This window comes from Salvelinus fontinalis, chromosome 29 (genome assembly GCF_029448725.1).
Source record: "Salvelinus fontinalis isolate EN_2023a chromosome 29, ASM2944872v1, whole genome shotgun sequence".
Lineage (NCBI taxonomy): Eukaryota > Metazoa > Chordata > Actinopteri > Salmoniformes > Salmonidae > Salvelinus > Salvelinus fontinalis.
This window is the reverse complement of record NC_074693.1, coordinates 28,417,361-28,434,312: the sequence shown is the minus strand read 5'-3', so window position 1 is coordinate 28,434,312 and position 16,952 is coordinate 28,417,361. Positions and strand designations below refer to the sequence as shown.

General features: G+C 47.9%; 1 protein-coding gene across 2 annotated transcripts in view; it reads left to right on the top strand.

Annotated features, from left to right (window-relative positions):
• Positions 1-16,952, top strand: part of LOC129827773 (Kv channel-interacting protein 1-like) — a 70,458-nt gene that overhangs the window by 29,731 nt on the left and 23,775 nt on the right. Inside the window, exon 1 of one of the 2 annotated variants that reach the window (XM_055888935.1) lies at positions 3,011-3,512. The exons of the other annotated variant lie outside the window; for it this stretch is intronic. Coding sequence (XP_055744910.1) covers positions 3,374-3,512 — 139 coding nt within the window. The 5' untranslated portion in view covers positions 3,011-3,373. Of the gene's footprint in view, positions 1-3,010; positions 3,513-16,952 lie in introns of those variants that run through there. 2 annotated transcript variants of the gene reach the window in all.

The window sequence follows — 16,952 nt, the reverse complement described above, 5'->3', positions numbered from 1 at the left end:
CAACACAAACCCATATACTACACCCAACAACCCCTTTACCATAGAATCACCCAAAACCAACAAAACACAAACATTCCCCATGTCACACCCTGACCTAACTAAAATAATAAAGAAAACAAAGAATACTAAGGCCAGGGCGTGACAAACGGAAAAATACTTGTCATCTATGTACTTAAATAGGGTATGGAGACCGCTTTCCCCGTGGTTTATTTTCATGCCAGACAGGTAGGCTATACCCCTATTGTAAATATAAGCAATGTGCTTAATATTAGGAAAGTTGAGAAATAAATATAGTAGGCCTATGGAAAGCTGATGGGAGCCTCCACTTTTTATTAGTGGCCATCACTATTTTCTCGTGCAATTGCATCGCCTATAGAAATGTTCCGCAACATGAGCTCATGAAGTGTTTGATTCGATTTTTGAATACATTTGCATTGATGTCACAGTGATTAGAGGGACAATAGAGTGCTAAGTACCAGGCAGTTAGCAAGTTTGGAATGCTACTAATGACCAGCAGCATCAGAGCTTGGAGACTCGTGACCGCTGCCTTCATGACTCGTGACCGCTGGTATGGCAGTAATACGTTCACGGCAACAGCCCACGTTGTGTATTTGGGCTTTGAAGTTCCTCTATTGAATACTGTGTCTGTAGTACTGACACTTCAGAACAAACTTCCTTTCCATTTTTGGTACTAGTACAGGAAATGTGAATGCTCTGGTCATTTGTCAACCTTGCTGTTGGTGTTTCCATCATCCCAGTGACAGACACCATCCAGGTCCATCAGACTCATCTAACAGTGGCTTAGTGTTTCACTGTGCTAAACTGTTTTTTATCGGTCCTCAATTAGGAACACAAAACATGTATATTGCTTCTCTGCTTTCGACATGTTCAGGGACACCGAATAGCAGGGGAACAAGATCACTTAATTTTGTTCCTGTTTGCTATTTCAGTGCCAGGAAGCAACAGAGAGAGCAACAAACAGCAACATACTGCTTCATCTCTCCACTTCAGTGTGTTTAAAAGCTCAGTGCTGACCCTGATGTCTGATGTGTGTTGGAGCTGGTGCTGAATGGTTGGTGCTGAATGGCTGAATGGCTGGTTCTGAATGGCTGAATGGCTGGTGCTGAATGGCTGAATGGCTGGGGCTGAATGGCTGAATGGCTGGGGCTGAATGGCTGGTGCTGAATGGCTGAATGGCTGGGGCTGAATGGCTGAATGGCTGGTGCTGAATGGCTGAATGGCTGGGGCTGAATGGCTGGGGCTGAATGGCTGAACGGCTGGTGCTGAATGGCTGAATGGATGGGGCTGAATGGCTGAATGGCTGGGGCTGAATGGCTGGGGCTGAATGGCTGAATGGCTGGTGCTGAATGGCTGAATGGATGGGGCTGAATGGCTGAATGGCTGGGGCTGAATGGCTGAATGGCTGGGGCTGAATGGCTGGGGCTGAATGGCTGAATGGCTGGGGCTGAATGGCTGAATGGCTGGGGCTGAATGGCTGGGGCTGAATGGCTGAATGGCTGGGGCTGAATGGCTGGGGCTGAATGGCTGAATGGCTGGTGTTGAATGGCTGGTGGGGAATGGCTGAATGGCTGGGGCTGAATGGCTGGGGCTGAATGGCTGAATGGCTGGTGCTGAATGGCTGGTGCTGAATGGCTGGTGCTGAATGGCTGGTGCTGAATGGCTGAATGGCTGGGGCTGAATGGCTGGTGCTGAATGGCTGGTGGGGAATGGCTGGTGCTGCTGGTGCTGAATGGCTGGTGGGGAATGGCTGGTGCTGCTGGTGCTGAATGGCTGGTGGGGAATGGCTGGTGGGGAATGGCTGGTGGGGAACGGCTGGTGGGGAATGGCTGGTGGGGAATGGCTGGTGGGGAATGGCTGGTGGGGAATGGCTGGTGGGGAATGGCTGGTGGGGAATGGCTGGTGGGGAATGGCTGGTGGTGATTGGCTGGTGGTGTGAAGTCTCTTCAGGTTTGTTGCTGCCCTGCCTGGCATGTCTGATCAGACATACTGTTTTGTATTCCTCACTCCCCTCCTGTGCTTCCAGGGAGATGGAGACAGCGACAGACAGTGTGTGGGTGTGCTGCACCTCTGTATGAGGATAGATCTAAAAATGCTGTCATATCACTTTCACTGAGCCAGGAGGGCAGAGGGAGAGAGAAGGAAATGTCACGTTTCATTACACACCAGTTCCTACCTCCCTCCCTCCCTCCTCCTCCCTCCCTCCCTGACCTGATTGACTACCTGTGCTGAGGGAGCAGTGTGTTTAATGAGTGCTGCCCTAATGACTGTATTACTGCCATTTTATGCTTGATCTCACTGAGGAACTCTCCTTTAACCCATTAGAGTCTAATCCCTGTCTAAGCCGGGGGAGGGGGTTCTACCAAGCTATATGGAATTATTTTAAGATTGTCATACCAATAATAATTTTTCTATTTGATTTTGTATTTTAAGATCCCTTGAAGTATATAAAAAAATATTAGATTAGCATTTTTATTTGGCGTTACTGCTATTGCCCCATAAAAATGAGATTCACTACATGGAACACCAGATAGTCCCCCCCCCCCCCCCCCCCCAAAAATGGAAAGGAAGTTAGTTCTGAAGTGTCTGTCCTGTTTCTGAGAGATAGGACACTAGTGGTCCACACAGTACACACACACTCTGGTGAATTGTTAGGACATTGTGGTCCTGATAAGGTAGGAAAACATGTACACACACACACAAACACACACTCGCCAAGCCAGTAGTGTGTTAGATAATGCAAAATACAGTCAACACAGGCAGACAGTGTGTCTGCAGAACAGAGCCCTTCCCCGTTCTCACCTCATCTCTCTCTGTTTCTCACTCCCCTGCTTTTTGCATTCTCCACTGTCAAAACCGACTTCATCATCTCCTTTTCATCAAGCTGAATCTTTCTCTTGCTTTCCCTCCATCACCCTTTCCTCTCTCCTCCCAGCTTTCAGCTTTCCTCTGTGAGATTCTGTCTGCTTCCTTCCTGTTCCGTAAGCAACAGTGTGATCCCCCTCTCCCCACGAGACAGACAAAGAGACGGAGAGAGGGAAAAAAAGGGGGAGTAACAGACGTATATTAAGAATGAATAGAATGACAAGATGGCTGTGACAGAGGGATATTAAGAGAAAGATAGAAAGGGATAGAGAGATAGATAGATTAATGTAAACCCAGGTGTGTCAGTGTTGCCATACAGACAAAGGTAGCGCCCTAGTGCATGTGGTCTCTCTCTCACACACACACACACTCTCGCACATACCGGCATTACAACTGCGTAGGAGTCAGACAGAAGAGGAATGCCACTGGCTTGCACACGGAGTAGCCTCACATTCATAACTTAACAACAACAGGCGCACTAGACACACACATGCACGCACACACGCACACACACATACACACGCTCAATCAATCGCAGACACAGACTCTTTGTGTGGCTGTAAACATGGGGCTCGTCATGGGGACCTTTTCCATGCAGAGCAATAAGCAGGATCGGACCTATCGGAAAGGTAAGACCTCCATTGTTTATTCTCAGAGTGGGAGACTGATTCAGTTTACTGTGTGTTACAGGGTTAGTACTGTATGTCTGTGTGTGAGAGACTTTGTTATATACACTGAGAGTACAAAACATTATGAACACCTGCTCTTTCCATGACAGACTGACCAGGTGAATCTGGGTGAAAGCTATGATCCCTTATTGATGTCACTTGTTAAATCCACTTCAATCAGTGTACAGTAGATGAAGGGGAGGGGACAGGTTAAAGAGTGATGTTTAAGCTTTGAGACCATTGAGACCTGGATTGTGTGTGTGTGCCATTCAAAGGGTGAATGGGCAAGACAAAAGATTGAAATGCCTTTGCATTGGGTATGGTAGTTGGTGCCAGACACACAGGTTTGTGTCAAGAACTGCAAAGCTGCTGTTTTTTTCCTGCTCAATGGGCCAGCATCCCTGTGGAACTCTTTCGACACCTTGTAGAGTCCATACCCCGACGAATTGAGTCTATTCTGAGGACGAAAAGGGGATGAAACTCCAAGGTGTTCTTAATGTTTTGTACATTCAGTGTATGTATAGGCTAAATTATGCACATATGTGTCTGCATGTACTGCATATGGACTAGCATCCATTAGTGTCAGTGTCAATTCATGATTTATCAGTTGTTGATGCATATGTGATTACATTTAAATGTAGAATACAGGCTGTGAGTGAACATGATTACTTATAGAATACAGTCTGAGTGAATATGATTACTTATAGGCTACAGTCTGTGAGTGAATCTGATTACTTGTAGAATACAGTCTGTGAGTGAACATGATTACTTGTAGAATACAGTCTGTGAGTGAATATGATTACTTGTAGAATACAGTCTGTGAGTGAACATGATTACTTGTAGAATACGGTCTGTGGGTGAATATGATTACTTGTGGAATACAGTCTGTGAGTGAATATGATTACTTGTGGAATACAGTCTGTGAGTGAATATGATTACTTGTAGAATACAGTCTGTGAGTGAACATGATTACTTGTGGAATACAGTATGTGAGTGAACATGATTACTTGTAGAATAGAGGCTGTGAGTGAATATGATTACTTGTGGAATACAGTCTGTGAGTGAATATGATTACTTGTAGAATACAGTCTGTGAGTGAATATGATTACTTGTAGAATACAGTCTGTGAGTGAACATGATTACTTGTAGAACACAGGCTGTGAGTGAATACGATTACTTGTGGAAGACAGTCTGTGAGTGAATATGATTACTTGTAGAATACAGTCTGAGTGAATATGATTACTTGTAGAATACAGTCTGTGAGTGAATATGATTACTTGTAGAATACAGTCTGTGAGTGAACATGATTACTTGTAGAATACAGTCTGTGAGTGAATATGATTACTTGTAGGCTACAGTCTGTGAGTGAATATGATTACTTGTAGGCTACAGTCTGTGAGTGAATATGATTACTTGTGGAATACAGTCTGTGAGTGACCATGATTACTTGTAGACTACAGTCTGTGAGTGAATATGATTACTTGTAGAATACAGTCTGTGAGTGAATATGATTACTTGTAGAATACAGTCTGTGAGTAAATATGATTACTTGTAGAATACAGACTGTGAGTGAATATGATTACTTGTAGAATACAGTCTGTGAGTGAACATGATTACTTGTAGGGTACAGTCTGTGAGTGAACATGATTACTTGTAGGCTACAGTCTGTGAGTGAATATGATTACTTGTAGAATACAGACTGTGAGTGAATATGATTACTTGTAGAATACAGTCTATGAGTGAATATGATTACTTGTAGGGTACAGTCTGTGAGTGAACATGATTACTTGTAGGCTACAGTCTGTGAGTGAATATGACTACTTGTAGAATACAGGCTGTGAGCGAAAATGATTACTTGTAGAATACAGTCTGTGAGTGAACATCATTACTTGTAGGGTACAGTCGGTGAGCGAACATGATTACTTGTAGAATACAGTCTGTGAGTGAATATGATTACTTGTAGAATACAGGCTGTGAGCGAAAATGATTACTTGTAGAATACAGGCTGTGAGTGAATATGATTACTTGTAGGGTACAGTCGGTGAGTGAACATGATTACTTGTAGACTACAGTCTGTGAGTGAATATGGTTACTTGTAGGGTACAGTCTGTGAGTGAATAATAAACAAATGTATATTGGACACCAGAGCAGAGTAAAGTTACAGGGAGGATAACCAACTTGGTTTCAGCACTAGCACTATACCATAGAGTCAGCTTCTTCTGTTTTCTGTACACATTTACACATTGTGTGTGTGTGTGTGTGTGTGTGTGTGTGTGTGTGTGTGTGTGTGTGTGTGTGTGTGTGTGTGTGTGTGTGTGTGTGTGTGTGTGTGTGTGTGTGTGTGTGTGTGTTTGTGTGTAGACAGCATACTGCTAAGATAAATAGAGAGGGGGTTGGGATAATGTCTATAAAAGGTGATGGTATTCACTAGCCTCCACGTCTCTGCTTCTGCTCATTAAAACAAAACCTGCGTTCTGTCTGCCAGTGTCTTACAAGGACAGGAAATTGTGTGTGTGTGTGTGTGTGTGTGTGTGTGTGTGTGTGTGTGTGTGTGTGTGTGTGTGTGTGTGTGTGTGTGTGTGTGTGTGTGTGTGTGTGTGTGTGTGTGTGTGTGTGTGTGTGTGTGTGTGTGTGTGTGTGTCGGTCTTAAGGGGCATCTTTCTAGCCCCTTATGTTGTGTTCAGGTAATCACTGTAATCCATCAGCCATTGGCTGTGGCGTGTCTGCTGACTACAGATTGTCACTCACCATTGGACACAGAAATTGAGAGCATAGAACTCCCATACATAGAGCTAAAAATACTAAACCAACAGAAACTGGGTCTACATTATCCATTACTATAAACTGTTAATCCACGATCTATTCCTGTATTTAATCAGGACATGCTGGATCTGAAACGGTACAATTTGAACAGAATTACAATAGCAGAAAGCAGAGCTACAAGCTCCTAAGAAACGAAATCTGTGATAAAAACAAGGTGTATCCCTGCAGAAGCTTCAACCTCCAGGATCTAGCTCAACGGAAGCAGGGGCTGCGTCCCAAGGCAGACTATTTATATATAGTGCTCTATTTCTGTTCACCAGAGCACCATATTTAGTAGTGCACTATGTAGAGGATAGGGTGCCATTTGAGATGTACCCAGGGACAAGCAGGAACCACCAGGGCTTTGGGGAGCCTTCAGTCCCTCTGCTGGCCATCTGACGGGAGGGGGGGACCTACACATAGAGGACCCACACTGAGAGGACCTACATCTAGATCACAACACCACCAGCCACATACAAAACCCCACCCCAACCAATCAACACCCTCCCAAGTCAACCATGCCCACACCCCATTTAGGCCCCCTCAGATCAGACCTATGCCCCTCCTGCCCACCCCATGCACCCCACCCCCGCAAAGAGGGCCTCAACATGGAAGTCACACATACGCCCAGACCGTGAGCAGGCAAACAAGCCCAACCCCCACTCTTACACTAGCCCAAGCCAATGGCATGTACCAGATGCTCAGCAGGCTCTGCTCACTCTAACTGGCCTGAGGCCAAACCACACGACCAACAATATTGGACACTTTATGGAACACAAAGCCTTCACTATCTCATCCTGGAATATCCAAGGCCTGGGGTCATCTGCCTTTAGCCTAAAGAGCAGGAACCTGGACTTCACCAAAGAAATCGGTAATACAGACGTTGTCATCCTGCAAGAAACCTGGTATAGAGGAGACGGACCCACTGGTTGCCATCTAGGTTACAGAGAGCTGGTAGTCCCATCCATCAAACTACCAGGTGGGAAACAGGGAAGGGACTTAAGGGGTATGCTAATTTGGTATAGAGCAGACCTAACTCAGTCCATTAAATTAATCAAAACAGGAACATTTTACATCTGGCTAGAAATTCAAAAGGAAATGATCCTAACAGAGAAAAATGTCCTCCTGTGTGCTACCTATATCCCCCCACTAGGGGGGATATAGGTAGGGGGAAATCAATCATTTCCAGGCCCAGGGACATGTACTAGTCTGTGGTGACCTAAATGCCAGAACTGGACAAGAACCTGACACCCTCAGCACACATGGGGACAAACACCTACCTGGAGATGACATCATTCCCTCCCCCATATGCCCACCTAGGTACAACTATGACAGCATAACCAACAAAAACGGTCACAACTCCTGCAGCTCTGTCGCACGCTGGGTATGTACATAGTCAATGGTAGGCTTCAAGGAGAGTCCTATGGTAGGTACACCTATAGCTCATCTCTTGGCAGTAGTACTGTAGACTACTTTATCACTGACCTCAACCCAGAGTCTCTCAGAGCGTTCACAGTCAGTCCACTGACATCCCTATCAGACCACAGCTAAATCACAGTCTACTTGAACAGAGCAATACTCAATCATGAGGCATCAACGCCAAAGGAACTGAGTAATATTAAGAAATGCTATAGATGGAAGGAATGTAGTTTGGAAACCTACCAAAAACATAAGAGAAGAGGTTAACAGAGGTAGGTAGATGAGGTAGAGAGAGGAGGTTAACAGAGGTAGGTAAATAGAGGTAGAGAGAGGAGGTTAACAGAGGTAATGTAGAGAGAGGAGGTTAACAGAGGTAGGTAAATAGAGGTAGAGAGAGGAGGTTAACAGGTAGATGAATAGAGGAAGAAAGAGGAGGTTAACAGAGGTAGATGAATAGAGGAAGAGAGAGGAGGTTAACAGAGGTAATGTAGAGAGAGGAGGTTAACAGAGGTACGTAAATAGAGATAGAGAGAGGAGGTTAACAGAGGTAATGTAGAGAGAGGAGGTTAACAGAGGTAGGTAAATAGAGGTAGAGAGAGGAGGTTAACAGAGGTAATGTAGAGAGAGGAGGTTAACAGAGGTAGGTAAATAGAGGTAGAGAGAGGAGGTTAACAGAGGTAGATGAATAGAGGAAGAGAGAGGAGGTTAACAGAGGTAGATGAATAGAGGAAGAGAGAGGAGTTTAAGAGAGATAATGTAGAGAGAGGAGGTTAACAGAGGTAGGTAAATAGAGGTAGAGAGAGGAGATAACAGAGGTAGATGAATAGAGGAAGAGAGAGGAGGTTAACAGAGGTAGGTAGAGAGAGGAGGTTAACCTCTTCTCTCTACCTCTATCTACCTACCTCTGTTAATAACCAAGGTAGATGTAGAGAGAGAGAGGAGGTTAACCAAGGTAGACAGAGGTAGAGAGAAGAGGAGGTCTGCTGAGAGGTGTTGATCGTAGTCAGTACAGCAGGAGGTCATAGCTCCGGCAATAATAACAGATGGCTTCTTCTGAAGAGCCTCAGGGAACATGATGCAGTTATCTTCTGTCACCTCACAACACACTACTTCCAATAGGAATGATTTCCTGTAACAACAAAAACATAGCAACAAGAAACCCGTCACTAATCCCCCCCCCCCCCCCCCCCCCGTCTCTTTCTCAAGTCAAATCAAGGGTCTTTATTGGCATGGGAAACATATGTTTACATTGCCAAAGCAAGTGAAATAGATAAAAACGTGAAATGAAGTGAAATAAACAATAAAAAATGAACAGTAAATATTACACTCACAAAAGTTCCAAAAGAATACAGACATTTCATATATTATGTCTATATACAGTATTGTAACGATGTACAAATAGTTGGGCAGGAGGTTAGGAAGTGCAGCTCAGTGTCCACTTCATTTTGTGGGCAGTGTGCACATAGCCTGTCTTCTCTTGAGAGCCATGTCTGCCTACGGCGACCTTTCTCAATAGCAAGGCTATGCTCACTGAGTCTGTACGTAGTCAAAGCTTTCCTTAAGTCTGGGTCAGTCACAGTGGTCAGGTATTCTGCCACTGTGTGCTCTCTGTTTAGGGCCAAATAGCATTCTAGTTTGCTCTCTCTGTCAAACAATTTCTCATCGCTCTTCTTTCTCTCACACACTCTGTCAAACAATTTCTCTTCCCTGTTCTCTCTCCACTTCTCACTCTATATGCAAACTTCCTCTATCTGTCGTTATCAGGTCTGATAGGGACATCCACACTGCATGCTACACTAAGCTCATCGCTGGCTTTGAAACATGTGTTGGGCTAATCTTGTTCTGTGAGTGTGGGGCTATCTAGTCTCGGGTAGTGTGTGTGTAGTGAGTGTGTCTTTGGGTTTAGCCACAGGCTAAAGAGGCTACATCAGCAGTATCAGAAGAGCACATCTGCTATCCTCTCTGCGCCTCTCCTCTCTGCGCCTCTCCTCTCTCCTCTCTGCTCCTCTCCTCTCTGCTCCTCTCCTCTCTGCGCCTCTCCTCTCTGCTCCTCTCCTCTCTGCGCCTCTCCTCTCTCCTCTCTGCTCCTCTCCTCTCTGCTCCTCTCCTCTCTGCTCCTCTCCTCTCTGCGCCTCTCCTCTCTCCTCTCTGCTCCTCTCCTCTCTGCTCCTCTCCTCTCTGCGCCTCTCCTCTCTGCTCCTCTCCTCTCTGCGCCTCTCCTCTCTCCTCTCTGCTCCTCTCCTCTCTGCTCCTCTCCTCTCTGCTCCTCTCCTCTCCGCTCCTCTCCTCTCCTCTCCTCTCCTCTCCTCTCCTCTCTGCTCCTCTTCTCTCCGCTCCTCTTCTCTTCTCTCATCTCCGCTCCTCCAGCTTCATCAGTAACCCCCCTCATATCAACAGACACCACAAGGATCAGTTAGAACTGCCAAAGTGCTTTATTAGTCACATGGCTCCATCCAGGGGTGATAATCCACTGCCCACAGCGCTGTGATAGAACTGCCAAAGAGCTTTATTAGTCACATGGCTCCATCCAGGGGTGATAATCCACTGCCTGCAGCACTGTGTGTGTGCATGCAAGTCCATGTTTGTTTGTGCATGGGTGCATGCGTGCATGTGTGTATTCACGTGTGCGCATGCATTTTCCTGTGTCTGTGTACTGTATTTTCAGTGAACAAAAATATAACGCATCATGTAAAGTGTTGGTCCCATGTTACATGATCTGAAATAAAAGATCCCAGAAATGTTCCACACGCACAAAAAGCAAATTTGTTTAGATCCCTGTTAGTGAGCATTTATCCTTTGCTAAGATAACCCACCCACCTGACGGGTGTGGCATATCAAGAAGCTGATTAAGCAGCATGATCATTACACAGGTGCACCTTATTCTGGGGACAATAAAAGTTTTGTCACACAACACACTGCCACAGATGTCTCAAGTTTTGAGAGAGCGTGCAATTGGCATGCTGACTGCAGGAATGTCCACCAGAAAATGTAATGTTAATTTCTCTACCATAAGCCACCTCCAATGTCATTTTTGAGAATTGTGCAGTACGTCCAACTGGCCTCACAACCGCAGGCCACGTGTACGGTGTTGTGTGGTTTGCTGATGTCAATGTTTTGAACAGAGTTCCCCATGGTGAAGGTGGGGTAAGGGTATGGGCATGCATAAGCTACAAACAACGAACACAATTGTATTTTATCAATGGCAATTTGAATGCACAGAGATACCGTGACGAGATCCTGAGGCCCATTGTCGTGCCGTTCACCCGCCGCCATCACCTCATGTTTCAGCAGGATAATGCACGGCCCCATGTCGCAAGGATCTGTACACAATTCCTGGAAGCTGAAAATGTCCCAGTTCTTCCATGGCCTGCATACTCACCAGACATGTCACCCATGGAGCATGTTTGGGATGCTCTGGATCGACAACGTGTTCCAGTTCCCGCTAATATACAGCAATTTCGCACAGCCATTGAAGAGGAGTGGGACAACCTTCCACAGGCCACAGTCACACCAGATACTGACTGGTTTTCTGATCCACGGCCATACTTTATTTTGTTAAGGTATCTGTGACCAACAGATGTATATCTGTATTCCCAGTCATGTGAAATCCATAGATTAGGGCCTAACAAATTAATTTCAAAGGACTGATTTCCTTATTTGAGCTGTAACTCAGTAAAATCTTTGAAATGATTGCATGTTGTGTATATATTTTTGTTCAGTATAAATTGCTTGATGTGTGTGGGTCTGATTGCTGAGTGGTAGACAAGCTTAAGTTCACTATCCTCCATAGAGTTTCCAGTCTCTTTTCATTTCATATCCAATCCCTGAGGAGCCTGAGTGAGTCATGTGAGAAGCCTATTCAGTCATGTGAAAGGCACCCTGATTAAAGCTGGTGTGCTGAAACGTGTTGGTGTTTAATGATAAACACATCCTATTCAAATGTCATTGGCCCCCGAGAGAGGGGCTGAATTTTTCTGACCGCCAGGAATGTAGATGTGAGAAGTAAAGCTGAGGAGATTAGGGACATCAGATATATTCAAACATCCTAAATCTCCAGACAGAATTTCTGAGAAGAGTGACGTCCCTGCCCAGTTCTATGGTAATGAGCTATATGCTACATCAATTCATCCTGGATGTGTGGCATGCCTGCTGTGTGGTCTTTCCCTCATTTGTTCCGCTGTGTTTCTGTGAGCTTGAGTGATTATGTTACAGTTGCTCAGTGGCATGTTACATGATGTGTGACTGTAAATAACTGTGGTCATGACTGTTGTGCTGTGAAGAGAGGCCTATGTGACTTCCCTAATCAACAGGGGGCAAATGAGTCAGAGCTCAAACTGAGTTGTGGCTGACAACTGAACTGACCCATTTGTTATGTAGTCAGTTCAGTAGTGTGTGTGTGTGTGTGTGTGTGTGTGTGTGTGTGTGTGTGTGTGTGTGTGTGTGTGTGTGTGTGTGTGTGTGTGTGTGTGTGTGTGTCGACACCGTGTAGAGTCCATGCCCTGACGAATTGAGTCTGTTCTGAGAGTAAAGGGGGGGGTGCAACTCAATATTAGGAAGGTGTTCCTAATGTTCTGTATAGTCAGTTTATATTCCTATGTATAGTAATTGTTATACCATTTTACAACTAACATTCTTTAGTCTCAATCTGTGGATTAACTCATTAAGACTCCTGATGTATTATACATAAAAGAGCCTTGGCTCACTTGACCGGAACTGTCATACTCAGGCTATGCATACATGCTGTTTTAAGATCTCAGAGTTAATGTATTTGATTAACGAGCAAAGTTGTGTATATTCACACATGGTGTTCAGTGTATTGTACCATTTTCTTCCTATAATGATGTTCGTTGGTTAAAGTTGCTTCTTGACTAATGGCCTTGGCAAGCATAGCTCACAGCACACTGTGTGAGGATCTTTGTTCCACCTCTCCCTCTCTCCATTTCTCCATCTAGAATATATTTTTTGGGGCCCGTGCTACTGTCGGCTATGTCAGTCCGCTATATCAGTCGGCCATATCAGTCGGCCATATCAGTCGGCCATATCAGTCGGCCATATCAGTCGGCCATATCAGTCGGCCATATCAGTCGGCCATATCAGTCGGCCATATCAGTCGGCCATATCAGTCGGCCATATCAGTCGGCCATATCAGTCGGCTATATCAGTCGGCCATATCAGTCGGCCATATCAGTCGGCCATATCAGTCCGCTATATCAGTCGGCCATATCAGTCGGCCATATCAGTCGGCCATATCAGTCGGCCATATCAGTCGGCCATATCAGTCGGCCATATCAGTCGGCCATATCAGTCGGCCATATCAGTCCGCTATATCAGTCGGCTAATACAGGACTAGTATTGGCGCAGTGCACTACTTTTGTGAGAGAAAAAGAAAGTTATTTTAATTTTATTTTTAAAAATGTATCTATATTTTTTATTCAGATTTTTCAGGGGTGCTTCAGCACATAATAGCTCTGTCATTATCCTCAATCTCTACCCCTCTCCCCCTCACCTCCTCACACCTTCTCTTTCTGTTTCTCTTCCATTTTCCATTTTGTTCTTCCGTTCTCTCTCCCCCATCGCCACACTCCTTCTCTCCCCCATCCCCACAATCCTTCATTCCCCCATCCCCACACTCATTCTCCCCCCATCCCCACACTCCTTCTCTCCCCCATCCCCACACTCCTTCATTCCCCCATCCCCACATTCATTCTCCACCCCATCCCCACACTCCTTCTCCCCCCTTCCCCACACTCATTCTCCCCCCCATCCCCACACTCCTTCATTCCCCTTTCCCCACACTCCTTCTCCCCCCTTCCTCACACTCATTCTCTCCCCCATCCCCACACTCCTTCTCCCCCCCATCCCCACACTCATTCTCTACCACTTCCCCACACTCCTTCTCTCCCTTCCCCGCACTCATTCTCTCCCCCACCCCCACACTCCGTCTCTCCCCCATCCCCACACTCCTTCTCCCCCCCATCCCCACACTCCTTCTCCCCCCCATCCCCACACTCCTTCTCCCCCCCGTCCCCACACTCCTTCTCACCCCCATCCCCACACTCCTTCTCCCCCCATCCCCACACTCCTTCTCCCCCCCCATCCCCACACTCCTTCTCCCCCCCATCCCCACACTCCTTCTCCCCCCCCATCCCCACACTCCTTGTACCCTCCATCCCCACACTCCTTCTCACCCCCCCCCCCATCCCCACACTCCTTCTCCCCCCCATCCCCCACACTCCTCCCCCCCCCCATCCCCACACTCCTTCATTCCCCCATCCCCACACTCCTTCTCTCCCCCATCCCCACACTCCTTCATTCCCCCATCCCCACATTCATTCTCCACCCCATCCCCACACTCCTTCTCCCCCCTTCCCCACACTCATTCTCCCCCCCCATCCCCACACTCCTTCATTCCCCCTTCCCCACACTCCTTCTCCCCCCTTCCTCACACTCATTCTCTCCCCCATCCCCACACTCCTTCTCCCCCCATCCCCACACTCCTTCTCCCCCCCATCCCCACACTCCTTCTCCCCCCCATCCTCACACTCCTTCTCCCCCCTTCCTCACACTCATTCTCTCCCCCATCCCCCACACTCCTTCTCCCCCCATCCCCACACTCCTTCTCCCCCCCATCCCCACACTCCTTCTCCCCCCCATCCCCACACTCCTTCTCCCCCCCATCCCCACACTCCTTCTCCCCCCTATCCCCACACTTCTTCTCCCCCCTATCCCCACACTCCTTCTCTCCCCCATCCCCACACTCGTTCTCCCCCCCATCCCCACACTCGTTCTCCCCCCCTATCCCCACACTGCTTCTCCCCCCCATCCCCACACTCCTTCTCCCCCCTATCCCCACACTCCTTCTCCCCCCTATCCCCACACTCCTTCTCCCCCCATCCCCACACTCCTTCTCCCCCCCATCCCCACACTCCTTGTCCCCCCCATCCCCACACTCCTCCCCCCCATCCCCACACTCCTTCTCCCCCCCATCCCCACACTCCTTCTCTCCCCCATCCCCACACTCCTTCTCCCCCCCATCCCCACACTCATTCTCTACCTCTTCCCCACACTCCTTCTCTCCCTTCCCCGCACTCATTCTCTCCCCCCACCCCCACACTCCGTCTCTCCCCCATCCCCCACACTCCTTCTCCCCCCCATCCCCACACTCCTTCTCCCCCCCATCCCCACACTCCTTCTCACCCCCATCCCCACACTCCTTCTCCCCCCCATCCCCACACTCCTTCTCCCCCCCCATCCCCACACTCCTTCTCACCCCCATCCCCACACTCCTTCTCCCCCCCATCCCCACACTTCTTCTCCCCCCCCATCCCCCACACTCCGTCTCTCCCCCATCCCCACACTCCTTCTCCCCCCCATCCCCACACTCCTTCTCTCCCCCATCCCCACACTCCTTCTCCCCCCCATCCCCACACTCCTTCTCCCCCCATCCCCACACTCCTTCTCACCCCCATCCCCACACTCCTTCTCCCCCCCATCCCCACACTCCTTCTCCCCCCATCCCCACACTCCTTCTCCCCCCATCCCCACACTCCTTCTCCCCCCCATCCCCACACTCCTTCTCCCCCCATCCCCACACTCCTTGTCCCCCCCATCCCCACACTCCTTGTCCCCCCCATCCCCACACTCCTTCTCCCCCCCATCCCCACACTCCTTGTCCCCCCCATCCCCACACTCCTTCTCCCCCCCTTCCCCACACTCCTTCTCCCCCATCCCCACTCTCCTTCTCCCCCCATCCCCATACTCCTTCATTCCCCCATCCCCACATTCCTTCTCCCCCCCATCCCCACACTCCTTCATTCCCCCATCCCCACATTCCTTCTCCCCCCCATCCCCACCCTCTCCCCTCTTTTCTGTCTCCATCTTCTTCTCTATCCTGGTATATTTTTATAGATGGATGATGCATGTAATGGGTGATCAGTGGTATGGTTGATGTGTGTGCTTACATGTGGTATGAGTGCTGTGTGTGGGGGCGAAGAGGGGGAGGAGGGGGAGAAGATGTGTGTGAAGGTGTCTGTGTGACAGTATGATTATGTCTGTATTCAGTTTAGTTCAAATATATGAATAATTGTTTTATGGAGGGGCGTGTGAATCTGCGTGTGTTTAAATTACAGTTTTATTCTCAGGTGGATGGAATGGTGTAACAGTACTGAAATCCGAACTCGGCTCTTCTCGTACTATGAGTCATTGAGTCATATGATCTATGATTCAATGAATCAACCTCTTACTGATTTACTGACTCTGATTCAATGATTCAGGCTTTTCAATGTTCTGGAGGAGGGAGGTGGGAGGTGGGAGGAACACAGCAACAACTACAAATGAGTAACAGGGGAGGGAGAGATAGGGGGAGAGAGGGAGAGCGAAGGAGAAAGGGAGTGAGAAGGAGTGAGAAGGAGAGAGAGGGAGAGAGAAGGAGAGAAGGAGAGAGGGAGAGAGAGGGAGAGTGAGAGAGAGGGAGATGTGAGGGAGAGATAGGGAGAGAGAAGGAAAGAAGGCGAGATGGAAAGAGAGGGAGAGCGAAGGAGAGAGGTAGAGAGGTGGAGAGAGAAGGAGAGAGGGAGGGAGAGTGAAGGAAAGAGAAGGAGAGATAGGGAGAGAGAAGGGGAGAGAGAAGGAGAGAGGGAGAGGGGAGAGAGAAGAGACAGGGAGAGAGAAGGAGAGAGAGAGGGGGAGAGAGGGGGAGAGGGAGAGAGAGGGAGAAAGAAGGAGAGAAAGAGAGAGGGAGTAAGAAGAAGAGAGTGAGAGAGAAGGAGAGAGAGGGAGCGAGAAGGAGAGTGAAGGAGAGATAGAGAGCGAGAAAGAAGGCGAGAGGGAGAGATAGGGAGATAATGAGAGAGAAGGGGAGAGGGAGAGAGGAGGAGAGAGAAGGAGAGCTAGGGAGAGGGAAGGTGAGAGGGGGAGATAGGGAGAGAGGATGAAAGAGAGGATGAAAGAGGGAGAGAGAGGATGAAAGAGGGAGAGAGGATGAAAGAGGGAGAGAGAATGAGAGAGGGAGAGAGAATGAGAGAGGGAGAGAGAAGGAGAGAGAGGGAGAGATAGGGAGAGAGAAGGAGAGAAGGAGAGAGAGGGAGAGAGAGAAGGAGAGCGAAGGAGAGATAGAGAGAGAGAAAGAAGGCGAGAGGGAGAGATAGGGAGATAATGAGAGAGATAGGGAGAGGGAGAGAT